Source organism: Polistes fuscatus, unplaced genomic scaffold (assembly GCF_010416935.1).
Source record: "Polistes fuscatus isolate 324 unplaced genomic scaffold, CU_Pfus_HIC Scaffold27, whole genome shotgun sequence".
NCBI classification, from domain to species: Eukaryota; Metazoa; Arthropoda; class Insecta; order Hymenoptera; family Vespidae; genus Polistes; species Polistes fuscatus.
In genome coordinates this window covers 866570-893059 of record NW_025113104.1, presented here as the reverse complement: position 1 = coordinate 893059, position 26490 = coordinate 866570, and the positions used below count along the sequence as shown (strand labels likewise).

Genomic DNA, 26490 nt, shown 5'->3' with positions numbered 1-26490 from the left:
GCCCGGTTTATTAATAATTTCGCAGTTGTATAACCCTTAATGGATGACGACTTTTTCGACCGGGTGAGGTAGCAGGAAGAAGCAATTTTTGCGAATGTGTTGAGTGACTTACATAATATAATAAAATGATCTTACATATAAATTATCTCATAAAAATGTTATATTTCGATTGTTTATTTATATTTACATCTTTAAAACTTTATTTTTACAAAAATTATGTTCTGTACTTTCGCTGTGTGTGATACTTTATGAAGTATCGTGGCTTATCTGGACATGTATCACAATAATATGAAGTTTCATGTATTCCACCTGGTTTGTTTCGGGTAGAACAAACTTTACAATCCTTCTTTGTTCCAGGTAAAATGACATGATGTGTTCCATTCAGACGAATTTCGTCGGAGTCCGAGGTCGATGTTGAAGCTCGATTTCGTGATTGCCGAAAGTTTCCTCTCAATCCTTTACTAAATTTTCTCGAAACTATAAATGTGGAAATAGCTGTTCGTTTCTTTGCTGTTTTACTGTTTTGTACAGAATGTACGAGATAATCAGACAACTTTCCATTCCCCAAAAGAATAGTTTGCGCCACCACTTCAGGGACTTCCTCATAAAGCAGTACATCGAACAATATTGATCTGCTAGATCAACCCCACCTATGAATTTGGTGTATTTTATGACAGCATTGGGTTTTCTAAGCACGGCTCGGACACCATGCCGGACTATTCGTTCAACAGTACTCATTTCTGAATTGTAATAATTCGTCAGTAAGGTGTCGAGCCTCATACCTTTCCAAGTCAAAATCATATTATTATTTCTACGATACGTTACTGTAGATTTTCCTTTTGAAAGTTGTCGTTTTTTTATTGTATCTGGCAATTCTTTTCTAGTTGTTAATATTGTCCCAGTTAAATGACATTTCAGTTTGTATAATTCATTAGCTATTATGTAACTTGTATAATATCGGTCGGTAAACATGTGGTATCCTTGAGCACCAGGAATTTTATTTGGCATCATTGTAAATAGGTGTAAGGGAATCCTTGTCGAAACTGGAAGGTCTGGTCTTAGTAATTTACTGTCAGAGCTACACTCATCAAAGAATGTTTCAATATCTTATCTCTGTTATGGTATGTCATTTAATACATTGTATAAGAGACCACCGATAGCTAAGAAATCTTTCCTATAACAAAATCTAACATATACACCGAGGGTCGCCTCTCACTCGCCACTCGGTTTGCCGCACGAAACATCGTGGCGATTGAGAGTCGTCTTTCGTCCGTTAAGGGATAACATTATTTTTGTTTGCCAATTCAAAAGTCTGGATGTCTTATCTTTTATTAAAGTTAACCATACTAGTTGTTTATGATCAGTAATAATTTTAAAATGTTGGCCGTGTATACGTAAGGCCTGTGGTGAACGACCGACGCCTTGATCGGTTCTCCAGTGTTTTTTATTATCACTTGAAAATGCCATCACGTGTGAATATCGAGAGTTGTATATTTGTTGGGAATAAGGATAGGATTATAATTACAAATAAATCAGATGTATTTGAGCTCCAGCCAGTAACTAAAGAGTACACTTTATTTGGCTCGTTAGGGAAAAGCCTTCCGGCATAAAAACCCTGGTTGAATTATATACACGATGAATCCTTACAACGGCGATGAATGCCTTACAGCTAGCTTGCCTATCGGCGGCTATCGTGTGATAAGATGCGTATTCAAAAGGCAGAATAATTTCTGACCACGTGTAGGACTGCCTTTTTCCTTTGTCGCTCGCAGTACTTCGATGATGTAATCGTTGCGCAAGAGAGTAGTTCTCTTCGATGTAATTCTTTGCAGGTCTCGTGGTAGAATAGGACGAGGCGCGAGAAAACGCGGGCTTTATGGGAAAGGGTGATGCAACGCGCGGACCAATTAACGAAAAGACAGATAACGTAGCTGTCGATGCATATGATTGGCCTAATAGATGTGCTGGGATAGCGCGTGCTAGAAAAAAGAAGGAGCCCTTACAAAGAGCTCTCGGTGCTCCTTGGTTTTATCGCTAAACTACGATGCTTTCTTGTCGCCGGTGTCGTCACGCTTCGGCAGGTCTCGACACGTCTTGACACATCCCGACGCTCGACCCACTCACTCGTTGCGTAGAATACGCAACAGCCTGTATTCAATAAAACAATGTAAAATAGCTAAACATTCTTTTTCAATTGTTGAATATCGGGTTTTAGCTGATTTTAATAACCTGGATGTATACGCTATCGGTAAATCTTTCCCTATTTTACCCTGGCTAAGAACGCCGGTGATAGCGTAATTTGATGCATCAGTTGTAATAAGAAAAATTTTAGTGAAATCTGGATGTTGAAGTATCGGTTTAGAACATATAATGCTTCCTTTAAAATTTCAAAAGATTTTTCTTAAAGGTGTGCCCATTTAAATTCGCAATTCTTTTTTAGTAAATCTGTTAAAGGTTTGGCAGTTTTTGAAAAATTAGGAACGAATTTTCGATAATACCCTGCTAGGCCTTAAAATTGTTTTATATTTTATGGATTTTTTGGTGTTGGAAATTTTCTAACTGTTATGATTTTTTCCAGATCAGGTTTTACTCCGTCACTACCTATTATATGTCCTAAATATTTTACTTTTCTTTGCAAAAATTCACATTTATCCGGCTGTAGTTTTAAGTTTGTCCTACTGATCCTATCCATAGGTGTGTCGATTCTACGCATATGTTCATCTAAGTCTTTTGAATAAATACCAATATCATCCAAATAAACGAAAAGAAATTCTCCCTGTAACCCCGTTAAAACTTCATTCATTGCCCATTGAAAGGTTGATGGAGCGTTTCTTAAACAAAAAGGCATTCTTTTAAATTGGTAATGGACGTAAGAGGTTGAAAAGCCCGTCTTGTGTGCATCGGCCGGATGCAATTTAATCAATTTTTGCTTGGGTTTGTTCGTTAAATTCGTCCCCAAAAATTCCGTTTTCTGGTAGCGACATGCTTTCCGGTACCAAGTGAAATAGTACGTATACCTTTAAATTAATTGTTCCCAAAGTAGACATTCTTTGAGTAGTAATGCATAATAATGATCGAGTTATTTCCGTACTTATTATTGTTCCCGTAGGGATGAAATTAACTTCTTATAAATTTAACTGTCAGCCCATATTTTCCAAAAATGATTTTTCTTTATTATATTCCGTCCTACCCGATACAAATTTGGACGTCCCAAGCCTTGGCCTGCTTATGTAGACGTCTCCGGAACCGGATCGTGCAAGATCCCGGCGATTAGAAAATTTATTGGTTTTATGGTAGATAGGATTGCGGGTTTTGTTGTTTAGTAGCTGTTTCTCTGGAGTCATTAATTGAATCAATTGGGTTATGGTGGATGGTGTAAGATGCAGCATTATTTCTTTGCCTATTTGGATTGGAATTAAGTCGGGGGTTATCGTAATTAATCGGGGGGAGGGATTGAATCTGTTTTGGTTGTGAATAGTACGTAGGGGATTAGGATGTTGTTGATAATTCGCGGGAAGTGATTGGTAATTTGTGGTTAGGGTTTGGTAATTAATAGGTGGTGGATATCTATTTTGTGTGAATAGTTTGCTAGGGTGTTGTTGATTGAAAGATAATCTTGGTGGGTGGGAAAAATTTTGTTGATGATAATTTTGTTTTTCGTCGTAACGTTGTCTTAGTCGCGGGCGTAATATTGGTTTTTTCTGTCGTATTCCTGGTTAATACGTTTGTTATCATAACGTGTACTGGGTCGTTAATTGTTTTGATTAATATTTTGTGTCATCCTGTTGTCTATTTGCTGTTCCCCGTAAGTGATATCGCAATTCTACTCTGATAATGTAATCTCAAGAATGCCTTCATCCAAATTTTGAAGCTTATCGATTCGAGATTCGACTTTATGGTGTGGTTAAAGCCTATTACAAAATGTCTTACTATATCTTGTTTTCTTTGTTCTATTAACCCTTTTGTTACTACGAACCACTATAATGGCTTTCTGTAAGATGCTATTGAGATACTACGGACCACTATAGTGGCTTTCCATAAGATGCCATTGAGATACTACAGACCACTATAGTGGCTTTCCACAATATAATTGCAATGTATTAATACCAATGCCAATATAAATTAAAGAGCTCATGCTAAGATGTTATAAATACCCTGGAAAACGATTTATTTACAAATACCCTTTAGAGAAAAATTTTTTCGTTCGAAAACATTCAAGCAGCTTGGGTTCACCGCTGCGGTACTCCCGCTGACGGTCGGCGTCGAGTAGCGTGCGGTGATGTCGAAGCACTTCGTTCGGCGGAAGTATCGCGGCGGAGAATCCGCCCGTAGCGAAAGGGTTAAGTGATCTGAAGTGCTATATTGATTACAACTTATTAAGCTTACCATTGCTGCTTCTAATTCTTTTACTCTGAACGCGTATTCCACGACTGCTTCATTTTGTCCCTATTTTAATTTATTTATTTCTCCCCAATAGTCATTAAATCTTTTCCGGAGGGAGAATAACCGTTTAAGCCCTTGAACAAAAGCGTCTACTGACTGAAATTCAATGTGTGCAATAATGTTTCGGCGACTCCCGTCAGTCTGTGTTTAAAACCATTAATTAAATCTTCACTTGAGTATCCCCTTAAGGTCACAGCCACCCGTTCGCAAGCGTTAGTAAATGTATGTACTGTAATGTTACGATCGTCAAATTTTGGTATCGTCTCTAAATGTTATTTCTTTTTAAATAATGTCATTTGGGCTTAAGGGTCGGGTTGGTTTGGAAATCGTTTCAAATGGAGGTTGAGTAGTCGGCGGAATAGGATTTGTTTGTGCGGATTGTGTTGCCGACGCGCGTTCTCGACTTAGTTGCGTCGCTAATTCCTCCCTTTCCTTTAATAATTACCTACGCTCCTCCTTAAACCGAAGTCTTTCCAACTCAAGTCTCTTTCTCTCTTCGTTAAAACGCTTTCATTTCCCAGTGGCCTCTTCCGCTATTTAATCTACTCCATCTGGATTTGATTTGGATTGACCTCGAGTTCCCTTTACCATTTTTATTATTATTTAAATTTGAAGAAAAACGAACTTGATTCAACTTCTGACAGCAGTTTGTTACGTCCGGAGACGCAAAACGTTAAAACATACTAACTAAAGCCTGTTTTGACCACTCTGCGTGCACCGAGTATAGCCAGGAACAGGCAGGTTCGTCTTTCCCAAAGGTTAAATAATAATAAAGATAGCAAATAATGTTTGAATATAGATAAATAATAAAACGAATGAGGAGGAATTCGAAGGAATTTTAAAGATGAATGCTAATTTCCGTTCACCGTAGCTCTGGTTCTAAAGATATTTTAATTTTGGAAACATTTACTTACAAATGTGTTGAGACAAATAATTGGGTCTTAAATTTAGTTAATAGTTTACTCTTATGGATTGGTTCACAAGTATAAAATTTAGAAATTTCTTCCGTTGTTTCTCGGTCGGTGAAGTATTCCCAGAATTTTTTTGCATTCGTAGTAGCTGAGCAGCACGCTAATATACTCGCACATACTCCTCCAGACACAAACTTACAATATTTCAGATAATAATAACTTATAGTAAATGATTAGCAACAAGAAGCGATGAATGAAAAGACAATAATTGTTCTGTCGACATGAACCATTAACCGACTACCACTACTGATACTATTGGGTATACCAGTAAGTATTTTATTATATGTATTATATTGTTTTTATTTATTTTTTTTATTTATTATGTATTTATATTGTTTCCTCAACTTTTCTTTCATAGCGATAAATGCTACCTCGTTATCGACGGTTTCAATATCTTTGGAAAAGTACTGATCGAATGGATGATCGAACAAGGAGGTAGAAAATTAATCATTGTTTCTAATATGTCAAAACAAGGTAACGAAAACTTGGTCCTTAAATGGCGCCAATATGGAGCAACGTTCATTGTTCGACAAGAGGTTGACTTAAGCAAAGCCACAAGCTTTGACAAAATATTTAAAGAAGCTTTAATTATAGGTCAACTCGATGGTATCTTCGATTTACAGAGAACGAAGATAGATTCGTCAATTTCTTCGTTAAAGTATTTTAAATTTACAGAAATACTCGATAATTATAGCAGAAAGCACTGTCCATCACACGTAAAATTCTTCATTTTCTCCTTGCTCGACTTGGACGAAGATGATTTAAGAGACACTAATGTGGAAAAATTATGCAAAGAATGAAAAGAATCTTGCCTTCATAGGTTATTTATTTTATTTCCTAATTTCGTGGAAATTATACTAACAATGACTAAATTCGATAGTGTATATTACACAAAAAAATATAGCGGGTGGGTACTCCTACACGATCCCGGTGGAGGATAGACCTACTTCAGGGATGCGACTCTGCCTACGCAAGCCTTGGATTATCTCCCAAGACCATACGGGGGAATCCATTGTCCCATCCAGTATCCTTATCTAAACCTATAAATTTCCCTAACACACCATCCTTACACCATCTTCCAACACGTCTTTAGCCAGCGAGGAAGATTAAGGCTAAAAACCTCTCAATATGAGAGAGGCTTTTGTCCAGCAGTGGACAGTATAGGCTGATGATGATGATATTACACAAAAATGTCATTGTTTTTAAAACGACTAAATGCTATACTCTGCACAGACTCTTCAATAATCGCTGTTTGCCAAATATTAACAGATTATTCCCCAGATGACAAAGAGAATAATATCTTCGTTGGGGAAACCGACAACGAGGTAATTCATTTTATTTTTATGTTATTAATGTCATTATCTATTTTTTGTTTCGATTAACTCTTACGATAGTATTATCATTATAATTATTATAATTATTACTGTTATTTTAATTATAATTATTTAATATATTACTATTATTATTATATGTAAGCTTTATATCTCATTATTTATGACTGTGTTTAAAATTATTTAGCAACGAATTCATGAAGGGAATCCACAAGAAAAGGAAATACGACAATTTCGACAATATCTTTATAAGTATGATTAAAAAATTGTGTAAAATTATACAGGAATTATGTAATTTTTGTCAATTATACGCTTATCTACTTTTAAACAGCCTTCTCGTTTTTTCCTCTTTATATAAGCAAATTTTATAACTTATTTTGGAAAAGGATAATAATGATATTTATTTACAGAAAATAAAACGTTAAATGTGTATTTTATTAATTAAATGAGTAAAATTTAACGATTAAACGAACTTACTTATGTAAAATTCTATCGTAATTGTATTACGCGCCTTCTCCTCAGATCACTTGGTAGATGTTTATAACCTATACGGCAGCTTAGCCACAGTATATCAAAATAAAACGTCTAACATTTTACCAAAGATTACTTAATAAATTGCATAAATTATGAACACTCCCCTTATACTAATCTTTTGCCCAGGACAGCTTGGGTAAATTGTTTTTTGTCATGTATAATCTCTCGATTGTAAAACTTTGCAAAAGTCTTCTTCGACTCCGCAGTCCATTCTGCCATGCACCTAATGAGATCTATATTAATTCCACTCCTCTTGGCCGATGATGATGCCGCGTGACGAGTGCTGTATGCTATGAAAATGTCCGTATTAACTCCACTGTTTTTTAGAACAGTCTTTATCCAGCGACTGAGCGAACGAGACGTAATCGCCCTGGGCGGCTTTTTCCAAGATATGACCAGCTTATTTTCTCAACTTCTCAACTCTTCAGTTTTGATCAAGTATTGCTTAATAGCACTAACTACACAAATGGAAGGGTCATCCCTGAAGATCGGCAGAAACAAGGACGGTTGTTTTTTATCATGCTTTGTTGACTTTAACTGTGCCGGAATCTTTATCTCCAGCTGATCCTCTAACACTCTAATATTTCTACCGTCAACTGAAGCCAGGGTTTGCATTCTGTGCCCTGTCATCAATGCTAACAGCGTCACCATTTTGGTTGTGCCGATCTTAATCTTGATACTTCTCTCCAAAACCTTTTCACATTTGAATCTTGACCTATCTCTGGACCCAACAGCCGCGCCACTGCTGACCTCATAGAATTATTGGAAGCATAACCAGCCCCTCTTTCGAATTTGCTGGATAAAAATCTTAATACGTCTCATACTGTCGCATTGATGACTTACTCAAGGGTGCCACCAGGGAAAGTTGTCGCAATGGCGGATATGGAGTCAAGGCCTGGGAAGGCCAATTCGATACCACCAGGATTAATCGGGCACCTTCATATGATACTTTTCTTAGAAATTTATTGTGGGATGTGAGCGCCTTCAAGCCAAACCTAAATAGGTATTCGTGAGGAAATTGGACGGTGTGCCCTTGGTAGCTCAATGGTTAAAGAGCAGTCGCCCGGAAAGTGGAAGATCCGGGTACGAGTCCCTGTCTAGTCGGTCCAACGGCCCAATTTTTTCACGAATCCATATTATTAACATTATATCCTATTAAGATTATTTTTTTTTTTTATATGAGATATCTTTGATATTTTGAATTTATTCTGCTAGCAAACAGATCTATCTCTGGACTACCGAATTTATTACAAATTTTTCTGAAAGCCCGGAGTTCCCGTTGAACTCATCTTCTGTTTTCGGTTCTAATCTTCAAGATTCCTGACCCGCGATCTTGTTCTCTTTGGATTGAATGTAAGAAGCGAAAATCCAAAGATTTCGATCCTCACACCATTACCAAATAGACTTTGCGGTGCCACTTAGACGCTCAATTTTTGTTCCACCCATGCGATTAATATATACAATCGCTGTTGTGTTGTTTATGCGTAAAAGAATATCGCAATTTCTCTTCCTACTAGCAAAGCACTTTTATCCAAAGAACGCCGTAACTAATTTTAGGTGATTGATGGGAGATTCTCGAACCATCTCACTGCAGAACCCATGCGTACTTTGCCCATTACAATAAACTCCCCAGCCTAAGAGTAATACGTCTGTAATATATCTAGGAAAAATTCTGACATCCTTATCGGATCAAAAGCCATTTCTATGTTGGTTTCCCATTAGGATAGGTCTTTCTGTAATAAAAACTGGAACCCTCATGCGAGCTTCATAATTACCACTGTTCTGCTCCAACAACCAAGTTTTCTTGCGTTCAAGATCCTTCAAATAAACCCATCAGTATCTCATAGCAGGCCAACAAGAACTCAAAGTTCCTATCAGAGATGCGAACTTCCGAATTTTACAAACCTGTAGGTTCTTATAATTTTTTATTAAACGACTAAGCGTATTTTTCTTTGGATCTGGAAGTTCGACTTATTCTGGCTGAATTTAATATAAAACCTAGGAATCTGCATTCTGTCGGAGGCCTCTGTTGACTTTTTTCCTCATTTATTATAAATCCTAACCTTCTCAATAACTTACTGGTTTGGTTTAAATTATCCAAACACCCAGTATTTGATTCGCTCATAAGCCATGCGTCATCTAAATATCTCACAGGGATCGAACTTTGTCTTCTCAGTATTGCATACATTGGTTTTAAAATCTTTGTAAAAACGTAAAGCGCAGTACTAAGCCCGAAAGGCAAACACGTGAACTCATAAAGTTCACCATTAAATCTAAATCTCAAATATTTCCTATATTGACATCTATTGATACTAGGTAGTACGCAACTTTTAAATCCAGTGTTGCCATATAGCAATCTTGTTTTATTAGGTTCCTAACCTTCCTTATATCTTCTAATTTGTAATGTTCCGTCGAAATAAACCCGTTGAGATTTTTCAAATTTAAAATCAGACGGTAAGACCCATCTTGCTTGGGAACGAGGAAAATTTTCGATATGAACTGAGCGGGTGAATCATGTCACTTCCTACTAGCACATTTCTCTAAAAACTTACTAATTTGCTCAACGATTAATTGTTGCTCAATTGCTGACCACCATGGCTTCTTAGGAGGAATAAGTTGAGTAACCTTTCGATTAAATGGTATCTTGTACCCTTTATTTCACTCAATTACTACTTGGTCATTGCAAAGGTCTTCCCAAACCGATATGAATCTCTTAAAACGACCTGCTTGCAGTTGCTGCAAATCCAATCTCAACCACCTCCGCAGACCGCAGTTAACCTGATCTGTCTTCTAGCAGATTTGTCTTTGAAACAATATTATTCAGCTCTTCCAGAATTCGCTCTAAGGGTGAATCTTCTCTACGTTGACAAACCGGTGCATCAACATCACTCCCCGACGACGACAACGACGACGACGAGTATTTCCTGCCTAATATGCGGAAAATTTTATGAACAACTAAACGCCTTATTCTTTTTGCAATACTTGATTGTTAACTGCTTATTTATTTATCTAAATAACTAAACATTGCCATCTTCTTGAGATAACCTCCTAAGGAAAATTGTTCACTCGCCAGTAAAAAGATGAGAAAGAAAAGCTTCCTGTGATTTCTGATACTTGGCCAACATATTTAATAATATGTATAAAATATCCGCATCTACTGACGAAAATTATGGCAAGACGGAAACTTGTTCCTCTTTCACAGGGTACTTGACCAAAACCATAACCTTTCCATATCACTGCTGTAATAAAAAATAAAACATCTAACTGTTATACTTAGGTTTTTCTTTCTAACTCAATTTTAATAATACGTAATTTTCTTTTCAATCGCCTAATTGAACTGTTTCTAACATCTCCATTCTCTTTATAAAGCTTCTTTCTTTTATTTCTTATTATATTTTATTTCTAAATATGCAATTTGTTTATTAGCAATGTGGTTTTTTTGCACAAAACAAAAGAATAAGGATTGAGACCGGGGCGCCGCGGGCATGGATTGCGGCGTGTAGGTTAAAAAGTTTACTTTAAAACTTGCGGTAATATTTGCATGGAGTAGTGGTACTACGGTAAAATTTGTATGGAGTAGTGTTACTACCAAGTGATCTGAGGAGAAAGGGCGTAATACAATTACATTGTTTCTCGACGTTTATTGCTCTATTCGCCTCTTTTTGACTTGAGTTATTCACTTGTTTCACGAAACTAATTTCCTAGTAACGAATACGTATATACACATAGTTTTGTCCAAAAACAAAAGAGTTTTTAGCAACTGACTACCCTCGAAATGCAGATGTGAAAATTCAATCACGCGACATAATGCTATGAAGAGATGTTCTTAACATTTAACCTAAAACTATAGGTTAATTTGATCATTCTCAAGCTTTCTTGAAACTTTAACATTGTTTCGTCTAAAGTCATTTTTTTTTATCTGCTACGCTCGATATTTTCCTCATCAAATAGTCAAGTAACCAAGGATAGGTTTATTAATAAAACTAAAAAACCAAAAAAAAAACAAAGGTGTGCGTAGCGCTTGTGTGTAGCGTAGATCAGTGTAGCGCTTGGACCCTGTATCACTATCTGCCCGAATTTCGTTGTCTATTACTAACAGTAACTTCTGATTTTTACTCCTAGCTGATGTTATTTAATAGATTGACTTATGTGCGGATCACCTTTGCGTAATTCCGCCTAACGAGTATGGACAACTAAAGCAACTAATTTGGGAAGTAGCGGTTTTGCCCAGCCACTTCTAAGGTATGTCCCACCAAGGGCACCGTTGTGACCTTGGAGTGGGAGTAGCCGACCAAATAGACAATTCTCCAAGTTCTAGAAAATAAGATAGGATACCGAACGCGATCGCTACGTATCTATTGATAATCTTCTGTTTGTCGACGAAGGAAAACCCCGTGATCCTAAATAAATATTCTCTAATTACTGTGTGTAGACTCTTTTGTCTGGTATCTTTATCTTTATGAATATGTTCAGAGTTTTTCTTTGCGCTAAATTCCTTTAAGTGTTCCGACAATGACGGAACATCTCCTTCGTAGAGATTTCATGTGAATTATTATGCGAATAGAATTCAACCACAGGTACAAGGAATAGGCAAAACATGAATTTGTTCTTTTTCTTCATTCTTTAGTTTAGGCAAGTTGCCTGTTTCGTAACGACGTTTTTCTGCCTATTGCACTGTTAAATTGTCGCACCATCTTTTTTGTGGGCGCCCCGTACTTCTGCGGCCAATCGGTGACTTATCCCGTGCAATTCTGACGACTCTTCTGTTGTCCATTCTGCTATGTTCGTTCCATTCTTTTTTTTTTACTTATTCCGAGGCAGAGTGTCGTTTCTATGAGCCGCAATTTTTTTTTTTTTTTTTTACGTTGGGTAGGGGGCTAACCTGATCCAACAACCTTCCTCCTTTTCCCGGGCTTAGGACCGGCAACATGATCGCTGATATCGATCTGATCAGCGATCATGCAGGCGGAGTTATGAATTTGTTAAAAGGTAAAAATAATAATCTTGCTTCTAACACGTTCGTCGCCACGTCACCCAGATCTGGGTGACGGGTATGCTTCCGTGGGGACCCCGTCACCCAAACATGGGTTACGCTCATCTTATTCAAGTTAATACGACTTTCAGGTGGATTTTTAAAACGAATTTAATGGAATCAGTATTGAAATGTAAATATAGGATATACAACATAAAAATACTACAAATATACATACTATACTATACTTTTTACTAATTTATATAAGATAACATATTGCATTATACTATCTCGTATGGTGTGCGTTGAAACATTGTAAACATATTTGTGGTGAATTCGGACATTTGGAACAATAGGTCGTAGTTTTTTTTACTAAATATTAGGTTTACCGGAAAGTTCTGTCCGTTTTTAGATTGAAACAAAAGGAAAAAAATTTTTTATAATACAACAAAAGGTAGACTTGATTACAAAAAATCAAAAGGAAAATTATCGAAGTATCAAATGAATATCAAAGTATCGAATGGAATATTATGAATGGTATGAATGGAAAACGATACTCGAGTGCCCACTCGAGTTACATCCCTGCTATTTCCCGCTTATCACTCTGTTTATGTTTCGGCGCTCCGACAGTCGAATTTGGGTCTCCGGAGAAACTCATTGCAATCGCACTTGGCGACGAAAGTGCTAAAAGATATAAATATTATAATTTTCTTGAAAAATATTTATTCTAAGCATTAGAAAACTTATTCTCCCCGCATAATTTATCAATCATTTTACTGAAAGAGAGAGAGAGCATTATTTTCAATAACAATAAGAAGAAGCCAACGGCATTGAAATTATTAAAGATTTTGGAAGAGAACATCTTCTTTTTATTCACACTGGGAAGAAACTATATGCATTTATATTCTATCAAAAGAATAAAAGAAAGAATGTGGGCATCTTAGCTATTTATAAATTATTTTCTAATATAATTCTTATTAAATAATAATCCCTTATAGCTTTTTGACCAGTGTCAATATACATTTAAATTTCTGTTTCAGATTTCGAGATTTTTAAAACTAATGCAGAGTAGTGTAATGCCTATTACTATCCTTAGAAAAATGTATCTAAAAGAAAATATCCATCACAAACAATCGCGGAATGTTGTAAGGAGTATAGGCTGCGAAAAAAATGTTTTGTTTCTCCAAAGAAACGTATCTTCTTACGTGCGTACATAAGTCCAAAAACTAGCTTTTTTTTTATTCATTAACTCCATACATCTTTACATATTGTCCGTAGAAATTTGGTAAATTGTTATATAAGTGAAAAAGACAGCACGTGGACAGTTTCTCTAATGAGATAGCATCGCTATTGTCATTTATTTCGATGAGGTTTCATTTTTTACTCATGCTCCTGGGTGTATTCTTTCGAACCTTCTAGAGATATATTGGTTGTAGTTATCTTTGGCTAGCGAGTTTATGTGCGTATCAATTCTACTTTTATATCTGCAGGTTGCCTTGGTTATTTCTTCTTCTATCGTGTTAATATTTTGGTCCTTTCCTATCTTTTCGTTACGGACGTACCATGGAGAATTCACGATTGTGCGCGGCTATGGATTGTTGAGTTTCGAGATTGGCAATGTGACTTTTCGCTGCTATACTCCATAGCGGTAATCCATATGTCTAGATTGGTTTTATTATAGTTTTGTAGATTTAAAAAAAAATAAACTATGCGGTTAAATCAAGAACACTTTTAATCAAAATCTTTTGAGTTACAAAGATTACTTGTGTTGAAATAGTTTTTTCTTGTTCATTTTTTGAGTTTTCCATTAACTAATTGTTATTTTTCCTCTTAAAAAATTTTATATATATATACGTTTCTGTGATATTACTATTTCCATATTCTTCTTACCATCTAAATTAATTCATGTGAAAGTTTCTTATGCGTGCAATACTAACAATTGGAAATATTCCCTGAAGTATATCTATTTTATGAGATTAATGGTTCGTATAATGCTTTAAAAAGAATATTAAATAAGATGTAAAATAAAATAATACTTGTAGTTGAATATTTTTTAATGTTATAAATTGTTAATTTTCCCTAATATTTAAATACTTTGATGCTGCATTCAGAATGTTCGAAAAGTATTTCTAACAAAACTATATTATATGGAAGTATATTACTATTCAACATATTTATAGGATCTTGAAAAAATTTCCTATTACAGCAAGTATTACATTTTCTTGAATTTAAAAGAATTAACTATCTAGAATCGTTTAACGTATCGTTCATACGGAAATATTTTTCTTATATAAAAACAATTTTAAATCACAGGTCATCGAAAGCCCTAGTAAAGATTTCTTTTATACAATAATGCATTGACAACCCAGCATAATGAATAGTAAACGCATTTAAATTGCAGAACTAAATCATAATTAACAATTTAAATTAGACTTATTCGATTGGCTTTATAAACAGCGATTTCAATAAATAGCTTATTTGGCATACGAATTAGTAGTTGATAGTGTTGATACATTTAGCATATATGAGATTAGAAGGCTTAGAAGATAGTGCAGTTGACATTTCTGGAGTATCAGGTAATTTTCCAAAGAGTGACAATATTAACGATTTAAAGTCGAATCTGATGAATGACGAAGATTGCGTGTCTTCAGATCATACAATGTGAAAATTCGATAAGAATATATATGTTAAATTATATTTCATACAGAAATTTATTACATTAAAGAAATTTATTTTTGAGTAAATTGAATTAATATTTTTTAGATAATTCGTCTAAAGTACCATCGCGTTTAGGAAGAGTTTCTAATGTATCCTTACTCGATAACTTTTTTTTGCAATTAATGCAATACAGACACAATTAATTCTTCGAGCTGTGTATTTATTGACAGTGAGAATCGAACGCGAAGATGCAGAGAAAAGATTCACTCTTTCCACTCAAAACTAATAAATTTATATTAAATTTAAAAATTACTATATGATAATTCGACTTCTATGAATAAAATCAAATATCCTCAATATACCCAACTTATGGATAAAAGCAACTTGAGTGTCTTTCGAGTTATTTTGTAAAATACTTAATTAATAGTTTAATATGTTTATTTTTCAGTCTACTTGTGATATTGTATCCCTGTAGTTAAAATACGAATACCGATATCCTAAATGAAAACTGGAAACCTATAGTTTATAAAAATTATTTTTTATTTGTACAGTTATTTATTACAATTATCTTATTAGGAACATAGTATCAACAAAAATTATAAATATTATCGCTTGTTAAATCTCAAGAATATAGTTTCAGCTGGTTGCAAAGTTATTATAGATTTTAGGTCAATATTTTCAACGGAAACTGGGTCGTCTATTCGAACAGTAAATTTTCTCAATAGACTAGCAGCTATTATCTTCATTTGAATCATAGCAAATATTTGACCTAAAAAAGTAATATTAAAAAAGCATGTACTTTGCTGATCAACTGTTAAGAATACTATTTCAAGAATGCATAAAAATGCGCTTTTAACTATGCATCCTCTTTTCCCGAAGCTGAACGGGAAGAAACATTTCGAGTTATAGTTTCCCGGCAAGAAACGATCCGGGTTAAATCTTAACGGATCTGTCCAATATTTATATTTTCGGTGCAGTGAAAATATTGAAATAAGTACGTGACAATTTTTTGGTATTATCACATTGTCGTTCACTTAATAAAACAAATAAATACATATTATTACTCTATAAGACAGTAATGTCAATGGACAAAAATATATACTAAAATATATTTTATTGTATGTAAATATACCTCTTGTGTCCCTATATAGTTTCCGTGCAATAAATGGAGCTGCAGGAAACAGACGTAATGTTTCCTTGATGACTCGATCAAGATTTTTCATTTTCTTAGTATCTTCCATTGTAATAGGAACATCATTTGGATCGCTTGAGCCGTACAAATCGTACAACTCTTCGTATACTTGATTCTGGAATTAAAAAAGCCGTATACATGATACAAGTTTTGTATGAAAATATTATTGATTCTTGAAAGATAATGACAAATAAGATACTGCTTAAGTACAATCTGTGCGTACTTGAATGTCTGGAAACGTGGCCAGCATTAAAAATAAAAATGAAAGTGTATTAGCGGCAGTATCGCTTCCCTAAAAAATAATACAAATTGATTTTTACTTTTAATAGATTAAAAAAATTTCATCTAATCTGAAATAAATTCATCTTACTGCAAAAACCATTGTATTTATTTCATCACGAATATCTGCCTCCGAATATTCTCCGGACTCGTAAAGCGATTTAAATATGACGTCTAGAAATGAACTGAAATCTTTTCCTTTAATTAGAGAAGAGTATAATTATATATTATTTATAATTACTATAAAAGGAATTTTTCTATAAATACGTTATTAAAAAAACTCCGCTTGCATGATCGCAGATCAGCAATCATGTTGCCGGTCCTAAGCCCGGGAAAAGGAGGAAGGTTGTTGGATCAGGTTAGCTCCCTACCCAACGTAAAAAAAAGAAATTTGCTCATAGAGAAGAGTTTTTGCCTCGGAACAGGACGGATATACAGATGACGACACATGCAAGGAAATGGACAACGAAATGGAAGAAAGAACATATAATGCGACTGGCTACATGGAACATCAAGTCATTCAATAATAAAGATCAAGAAACCCTGAAAGAACTGAAGGATAATAACATAGATATTTGCGCCTTACAAGAGACCAAAAAGAAAGGCAAAGGACAAATACAGTACGAAGACTACTTAGTGATCTATAGTGGTGTAGAACAACAAATCAGGGCAAAAGAAGGGGTAGCCATCGCAGTGTCTAAGAAGTATCAAAATAACATACAAGAATGTAGATACGTATCTTCACGAATCTTGGTTGTAAAAATGAAAGCGGAAGACCAAAAGTTAAATATAGTGTCAATTTATGCACCCGAAGATAATAAATCGAAGGAAGAAAGAGAAGCCTTCTACGACCAACTACAAAATTTAGTCGGATCATTACCAAGTAACCAACAAATGATAATCCTTGGAGATTTTAACGCCCGCATCGGAAACGAAATAATACCTGGAATAAAACAAAGGTTCAACGAAAACGTGTTAAATGACAATGGAGAACTAATGACACAGCTATGCACATTTAACGAGCTAAGGATTAATAATACATTTTACAATCATAAGGAACACTATAAATTTACATACAGCAACACCAGAGGCTTCAGGTCTACAATTGATTACATTGTTACCAACAGATACGTCCAACCAAACCAAATATTAGATATCAGGACGTTAAATTCCGCGGATGTAGGAAGCGATCATAGCCTGCTATTAGCAAAGATAAGAATGAAGTTTAAACCCCAAAGAAATCTTGCACGAGTAACTCAAGAAGTGAAAATAAACATCGAGTCACTATGGAACTTATCAACCAAACAACTATACGAGAACAGGTTGAAAGAAAAAATCGAAAAAAGCCCAATAAAAGAAGAAGATAACATAAACATAGCCTGGAAGAAACTAAGAACCAACATTTTAGAAGCTGCATATGAAGCCCTGGGAACACGAACTGTAAAAAACCGGGCTAGAATGATCAAAACTCCTTGGTTCCGCCCAGAGATTAAGGAAATATGCAAAAAAAAGAAAATAGCATACCTTAACTATAGGACATTAAGAACACCTGAGTCATACGAAACGTATAGACGAATCCGGAATCAAACAGCGACATTAGTAAGGCAAACAAAGCAAAATTATTGGGAGATTTTTTCGAAAAGAATGGAGAGTGACTTCTATGGACTCCAAAAACAAATCTGGCGATTTATTAGAAATCAAAGAAAGGAGATCAATGAAATGATAGAAACAAACCAGATCACAAAAGAAAATTGGATTAACTATCTAACAGAGCTTATAAATCAGAAGAACCTCAAACGGAACTAAATACGCCAGAAATAATAACCAGAAGCGACATACAAATTGAGTCCAGTGATGTAGAAACAGCTATTCGAAGACTAAAGAATAGGAAGAGCCCAGGGCAAGATGGCATCCAAAACGAGCTAATAAAATATGGTGGTCAACGTCTCACACAACAAATAACATTCCTAATCCAAAAAATACTATGCCAACACAAAATACCTGACGAATGGCGAACTAGTACAACTATATTATGTTTAAAAAAGGAGACAAAAAGTTGCCTACAAACTACAGGGGAATCAATCTTTTAAACACTTCATTAAAACTAACGACAAAGATTATAACGAATAAAATTAACAGCTTAACGAATCTAGAAGACGAACAGCAGGGATTCAGATCAGGCAGATCGTGCACAGACGCGGTTTTCATCATAAGACAGATAACAGAAAAATCAATTGAATACAACAGACCAGCATATATGTGTTTCATTGATTTGGAAAAGGCATTCGACCGAATGCAGTTAAAGGATGTTATACACCTCCTCTATAACCGGCAAATTCCGAACAATCTTATCAAGACCATAGAGGACATCTATAGAAACAATAAGATCCAAGCAAAGATAAATGGCGCCTTGACTGAACCGATTGATGCAGGTCGTTGTATCCGACAAGGGGATTCCCTAAGTCCCCTGCTTTTTAACATCATTATTAACGAAATAATAAGAAACGTAAGACTGCTAAAAGGATATAAAATGGGCAGTGAAGAAATAACCATCCTATGCTATGCTGATGACGCTGTATTAGTGGCCGAAAATGAGGATGATCTACAACGTCTACTACACCGATTTAACTGCATAGCCAAATCATTCAACATGAAAATATCGACCCAGAAAACTAAATGCATGACAACATCAAAGACGCCGTTAAGATGCAAACTGGAAATTGAAGGGAAGGTTATTCAGCAGGAAATGAGATTTAAGTACCTAGGAATAGAAATCTCAGGATATGGTGATGTTGAAGCAGAGGTAAGAGAACAGACAATGAAGGCATCCAGAATAGCGGGTTGTTTGAATGACACAATATGGCGAAACAAAAACATTGACATAGAGACCAAAGCAAGAATCTACAAGGCAATGGTAAGACCTATTATGTCACATACCGCAGAAACTCGACCAGACACGGCGAAAACGAAACAGTTACTAGAGACAACCGAAATGAGAGTTCTTCGCAGAATAGCTGGAAAAACACTACTGGATCGAGAGAGAAGTGAAGATATAAGAAGAACATGCAAAGTGGAAAACATCAACGAATGGATACTAAAAAGAAAAAAAAAATGGAACGAACATATTAACAGAATGGACAACGGAAGAATTGTCAGAATTGCACGGGATAAGTCACCTGTAGGCCGCAGAAGCACGGGACGCCCACGAAAACGATGGTGCGACAATTTAACAGTGCAATAGGCAGAAAAACGTCGTTACGAAACAGGCAATTTGCCTAAACTAAAGAAAGAAGAAGAAGAAGACGTTATTAAAAGAAAAATTTTTCAAATGGTTATTTTTACTTGAACATGGACCTTTTCCTTCCTGGGTAAAGTTATCCTTGTGCATTGACTCCTTCTTTTTCTTTATAATCTTGAGGAATGAACGTTTTATACAAGAATAAAATATTAATTTTTTTAGAATAATATATATTGAGGAAAATTGAGATAATTAAAAGTGTGAATAATCGTTTTATTTATACCTCGCTCGTTATTTTATTAATGTGGGAAAGATATTCTTGTAGACGTTTTCCCTTAGATGAATTGTTAAATAAAATATTTGGATGTAACCAGAATTTCAGTGCTCTTTGTATAGTTATGTCCATCATTCTAAATAAAAATAAAATTCACAACAAGAAGACAAATATGCAATAATAGTAGATTACAATAGAAATAAAAAAATATTTTACTAATTATTACTTCGACATATATTCACCAAGTTTACAATCCGGATTGCTTTGCAAATTTAAATCACTTTCCAATAGGCTATCTGTCAGTAAAAGAAAAATAATTTTTAAAAAATTTTAATAGTTCCATACATATTTTTTAAACTTTTCAGAATATCCAAATCTCATCATATATTATGTCCAACGTACAAAGATGTACGTAATGCCTGAAATCTATGTTTTTTCCGTTAGTAGTTTCTAAAATGTTATTTAGTCTGTTTGAATTTTTTACTATTAAGTCCACATAAGAAGAAACCATTTTTTCTTTGAATACTGGATTTAAGATTTTTCGATGAATCTCCCATATGGATGCTTTGAATAAGAAAATATTTCTTACTTTAGTTTTTTATAATGTTTTTTTTTTCTATATATTTATTTATTAAAAAAGAGACAAAGAGAGATCCTTATATATATATATATATATATATATATATAGCACGTGTGAACTTATAGTTTACTTGGAGCAGTAAACACTCCATTACCCAAAGATTATTTTACAAAGTCATATACAGAACTTTTTTCATAACCGTTAGAACTTTTTGATAGAAGCTAAAAAGAAAGCAAAAAATTGATGTAAAAAAGCCGAAATAAGAGAAAATCTAATTCGGGCAAACCGTTTATAACGAAGTGCAGTAAATTTGATAAATCTTACCTCAATACTTTCAGAATCATCGAAGATTAGGGCTAATTGAGGGCCTAACCACAATAGCCACGGCGAAGAATAGTTTTCAGATAATTTTATTACTTTATGAGTTATTTCTAATTGTAAGACATATTCATTCAATAGAGATCGCATAAATATAGACATTATAAAAATAGAATAAAAATGTACCTTTTAAATTACCAAGAAATATATTCAGGTTTCCAAAATGAAAGGGTAAGCTTTAGGTCCCGAAATTTTTTTTACCATGTTATACTCACGAAATCTATTTTTTATCTATTTAAGAACATAGAATAACATTATTATTATTGCTGTTGAAACACTAACTTTATTTATATACCACATGCTTAGTTAAACAAATACAAAATTATAAAACGAGCAAAAATAGTTTTAAAATACAACTGGGCCCTCTCTTGTAAGCCAAGAAGTGATATTAAGCTTAACCTCCGCAGCGACTTCTTGTATCTTTCGTGATTTAACAGAAACTAGAAAAGAATCATCAGACGGGGAACCTATTTAAGCAAGATCGAGATCATACTTTCTCCAGGTGTCAAGGATACTTTCAACTCGTGCTGACAAAATTAGACAAAAAGCTGTATTTTATCAATTTATTTATTCCGTGCGTATCGATACTAGTTTGCATACTCGGAATATATCATCTACGTAGTTTCTTACATTAGAAAAGAGAAGTTAATCGATGTTGTAAACATAGTTTTTTCTTAAAGAAATCTTGTTTTTTTCCCTTCCCTCTATTGGACTTTGTATTATGCAAATAAATAATTACTAGTCAAACGAGATACATAAAATGAGAAGTAAGTAGTGTTTCGGTTAAAGGTCAGATTGAAATGACTTTATTTTGTATTATTATATAAGCGTTTCGATAAGTTATAATTATTCAAGATAAAATACTCAGTTTTTCTTATCTTATTAAAATGTTAAATTAATGTGCTAGACAAATTTTCTTTTGATCGCACGTGTTTTAATCGTATGATATGTTATGTATTTCTATTACGTGTTTCATTACACGCCTGTCTTGTCTGATAATGATTCAATAGAAAATCATTAGAAAATTATTGTTACATAGAAACGCAATAATCCAAGATCCAGTGGCCAGTATACTGCACGTAATTTACCAAAATCCAAATTTCGTTCAGTCAATCTCTCATACCTACTATAAATTAGGCGGAAATTAACTAACCTCGGCGACGGTCCATATATCGTTACCCAAATAGCACAGCTACAAAATTTAAATCAACTTTAAAAGCATTTTAACAAGACTGTCATCTGGATATGTTATTATTTACTATTATTATTATAAAAAAATAATTGCAGACAATTGTAACGGTTTTGAGGTTATGGCAGTCACTATAGGAAGTGCCAAGAAAAATAAAATTTAAAATGTATTTTAACGCATCGACGTTCGGGCGTTACGAAAAATTTTCTTCGTTAACGTTAACGTGTTCAAAGCCCCTAACCTATATTTTTTTCTTACTGTTTAGACTTCTACCTTTAATTTAGTAAAAAAAGTACATCAATGAATTCTTTAATGTTGTGTTTATCTCAATTTAAACATGGAAAAACAAGACGTACACTTCAGACATATTTTATTGTATTATTTCCTAAAAGGCCAGAATGCATCGCAAGCACAAAAGAAATTATGTGCGGTATTTGGGAATATTCTGATACTAAAATAAATTACCGATATTATAATAAAACTATAAAAATATAATTACATGCGCTTACAGTATTAAACGCCTGGTGACAGGCAATACGTTCGTACACTTATGTAATAAGTGACAATCGACAAATAGAAGCTTTTAGAAGAAATTACCGAGCACCACCTGGTAATGATACATTCGATACATTCGATACATTTTTACAAAATTTATGAACATTCATGAATATCTATGATTGCTCTATTTGTAATACATAAAGTCTTGTTGCAGCTCGCTTAAGAGGGGAGATGCAGTCAGAGGCGAGAATAAAGGAGAATTTTGAATAATTTCTTTTTTATAAAAATGAAGCTTGATTTTGTAAAACTGGTTACACGGAGTTTTTATATTATATTTCTACTTTACTTCTACAAAATTTCAAAAAAAATAATAATTATTTATAAAAATATGACCATCTTTGTTAGACCCCGTTTTGCAAGTAGTGCTTTGCGGTGACCATCAGAACATCTTACCGGATCATCCAAAAGAAAACAAAAAAAATATTATTCATTAGTTTATTAAAAAATATTTTCATTCATTAAAGCTTTTTCATTTATTTTGTAAATTAACAAAATAACGGCTTTTTACATTTTTTTCGATTTTCAAAAAAAAATCATGAATGTCTTGTTAAAAAAAATTGTTCAAAAATTGAAATTTTCCACATAAACGAAAATCCTTCTAGTGCTAGATTAGTTTTTAGTTCTATTAATAAGTAGTAGAAATTTCCTCAAAATGCATCAAGTGGTTATTGAATTATAGTAGTCACCGAATTGACAAACATAGAGTTTCGAGAAAAACGCATTTAAAGTATTTTATTTGGATACGGTATTATATTTTCGTAAAATTTTGAGCTCGAAGGATGAAACTAAACTCTTATTATGTATTTTGATCCGTAGAATCCGAATATCATAATTTTTTTGTCGAAAAGTCAAGAATTCAATTTTTTATAACCCATTGTTCAAACAATTTTTCAAAAAATTATAGTTTTTCGAGATGAATTAATTTTTTCTTATATTTTGGGCAATTCCAAAACGAAAGTATTCTTAACAAAATCTTGCTAAAGCTCATAATTTTTGAGTTACATCCATCCAAAGAGCACCCGCTCTTACTGTATCTTGGAAATGTCGACGGGCATAGAGCTACGCTTTGTGTGTGACATCAATGTTGCATGACCGGCCGTTGAGCAATATTTCGCGTGTAACACTTCTGTGGTGTAACCGGGCAGCATAGTGTTAAAAAAACTGGTGTGTGTACTTATGTACGCACATAAGAAGTTATACTTCTTTGCCGTACCAAAACGAATATAACCTTAATAACCTCAAAAATAACTTCAAAAAAAAACTTCAAAGAAAAAAAATAACTTAAAAAAAGAAATAATTATTATTATATATATAAGAAAGAATAAAAAAAGGAAAAGGAAATATGAAAATATAGATATCAGTCCACACTAAATATAAGAGAGATATATCGAATTATTTCACGCGTCAACAGCCATGGCGCGGTTACAGCATTAGTTCTCGCTTCGATCATTTAAGTAAAGCAGCGCTTAGTACGATTAGTATTTGGATGGGTGACCCGCTTGAGAAAAAAGGGGAAGAAGAAGAAAAGAAGACAAACTTCATGCCGTATACTTGAAATCGCTTTGCCGCGCGTCGTAAATACTGACAAACTTCATGGTGTCGTTTTTCCAGACGCTCGGAACAAAATCACTCCTCATTACATTTTCCTCAACGCGCCAAAAGAAGTATAACTTCAAAAAAAATAATTATTATTATATATATAAGAAAGAATAAAAAAAAGAAAAAGAAAATATGAAAATATAGATATCAGTCCACGCTAAATATAAGAGAGATATATCGAATTATTTTACGCGTCAACAGCCATAGCGCGGTTACAGCATTAGTCCTCGTTTCGATCATTTAAGTAAAGCAGCGCTGATTACGATTAGTATTTGGATGGGTGATCCGCTTGAGAAAAAAGGGGGAAAAGGAAAGAAGACAACTTCACGCCGTATACTTGAAATCGCTTTGCCGCGCGTCGTAAATACCGACAAACTTCATGGTGTCGTTTTTCCAGACGCTCGGAACAAAATCACTCCCCATTACATTATCCCCAACGCGCCAAAAGAAGTATAACTTCAAAAATTTAAAATTTGTATGTTATCTATTATAGTATTCGGAGCCTAAATTTTATATAGTAGATATGTTTTACGGTATTATTAATTAAAATAACATCGCTGCAGTCAACAAAACCTTATCTACAAACAATAATAAGACTAAAGTATAATGACGATAAAAATAATATAATTCAAATTTATATTTGTATTTTTTATCCGTTTAAAACGAAATAGGAATTTGATAAAAGAAAGTAATAGTTTTTTACGCAATTAAAAAATAATATATTTTCATATCTATAACAAATTTTATGTTGTTCTATCCATCGATGTCATCTTCGGAATCATTTCCATCATACGATGGATTTTCATCTTCCACTCAATTGATTTCATTAACATGTCGAGCGCTACGCGAATTCCTAAGGAAATACCCGTCTGGCCACGCGCGAGTTATATGATTCGGTCTCCAGGCATCTGGTTGCCGAGCGGCCAACGTCCTTATCATCATAGGTAGAATAAACATCCTCGATGCCCGAGCAAGGCGACTTGAGATAAAGGGCCGTTCAATTGGAATGCGATGGGGGGGCACAAGGAAGTGCTTACCACCACTTCTCTCGTACCGGCGACGAATTACTCTTTGTCGGGCATTCAATCTGTAACGACGTATTAATCAGTAAAAGTATTTTAACCAACTTCTTTTAGTTTGATTATTTACTCACTTACCTGAACAAAATAAATCATTCGTTATTACTTACGTGTGTGAATTCATACCTCGTACACTGTAACATAACTGGCGCAGCCGGTAGGATACTGTGAGGCTGACAAATCCGGATTCTCCGCCATACCTTTGACGGAAATCATCAAAGAGGAGGCAGCAGGTGTTTTAACCCCATTGTCACAGTCCACCACGTCGAGCTCTGAAGCCCACCTGCAAGCAAAGTGTCATCTGGAATCACCAAAGAAAAGTAGTAAGTCTTCGGAATTCCTTTCACTCCATTTCATTATAACCCTACCTCAAATACGATTGTTACGTAAAAGCAATTACTATAAAAGTGATACATACGTACATATAGAGAAAGCGAAAATCAAAAGAATCAAATAAGCATTACGAATATACAGCGTGTCTTTTATTATTTAATACTTACGTTATATAATTAAAATATAAAATGGCTCAAAATCAAAATGCACAAATTAGTTTAGAACAATTTAAACTAAGACTAGAAATATGGCGGGACGCGATTCCCATTTATGAGGGAGGAACAAGGTTTTTATCGCACTTTTTACAAACATGTGATAAGTTTGTCGAGAATTTGATAACGAACGACGACGCTATAAATACATCATTATTTGCGCTTATCAAGTCAAAAATACGGGGGGAAGCATTGGATTTAATAGTCTCAAATAACCCGGCAAATTGGGCCGCGTGTAAAACACTTCTAATAAATAGATATAGCGACGCTACTTCAGAGGAATTATTATTTAGCAAACTTAACACATGTTACCAATTACCGAATCAAAGCTACGAAAGTTATGCTGATGAGATCAAACGGCGATTGAACAAACTGAAGGAGCATATTCAATTAAATATTCAAGACGCACAATTAATCATCATGAAATGTACGTTTTATGAAAATGTTGCAAAAAATGTATTCATTAGTGGTATTAGAGAACCCTATCATACACATCTTACGCACTTCGAATTAGGAGATATCGAAGCCTGTCTAGCGAAATGTAGGAGACTGGAAAGCTATGAGCAACAAGCGGCATTCCTCAATTTTACAAAACAACGAGAGATCAAATCAAAACCTAACGGTTTCGGTTCAGGCAATCAATCAAGGAATTCTAATCTCTTCAACGTAC

General features: G+C 34.3%; 1 protein-coding gene across 1 annotated transcript; it reads right to left on the bottom strand.

Annotated features, from left to right (window-relative positions):
• Nucleotides 1-15514: 15514 nt before the first annotated feature.
• Nucleotides 15515-20403, bottom strand: LOC122518856 (cytochrome P450 4C1-like). Its single transcript, XM_043637972.1, has 9 exons — nt 20295-20403; nt 20119-20188; nt 19902-20028; nt 19723-19792; nt 16472-16578; nt 16325-16393; nt 16042-16216; nt 15769-15942; nt 15515-15681 (listed from the first exon to the last, which is right to left on the bottom strand). The coding sequence occupies exons 1-9, from the start codon at nt 20401-20403 to the stop codon at nt 15515-15517; spliced, it is 1068 nt and encodes a 355-aa protein (XP_043493907.1).
• Between the last annotated feature and the right edge of the window lie 6087 nt (nt 20404-26490).

Coding starts and splice junctions, on each gene's coding strand:
- LOC122518856 (XM_043637972.1), bottom strand. CDS start 20,403: ATGGTTTCTTCTTATGTGGACTTAATAGTAAAAAATTCAAACAGACTA. Junction 20,189..20,294: donor CAGGCATTACGTACATCTTT/GTACGTTGGACA, acceptor TTTTACTGACAG/ATAGCCTATTGGAAAGTGAT. Junction 16,394..16,471: donor TAAATACAATGGTTTTTGCA/GTAAGATGAATT, acceptor ATTATTTTTTAG/GGAAGCGATACTGCCGCTAA.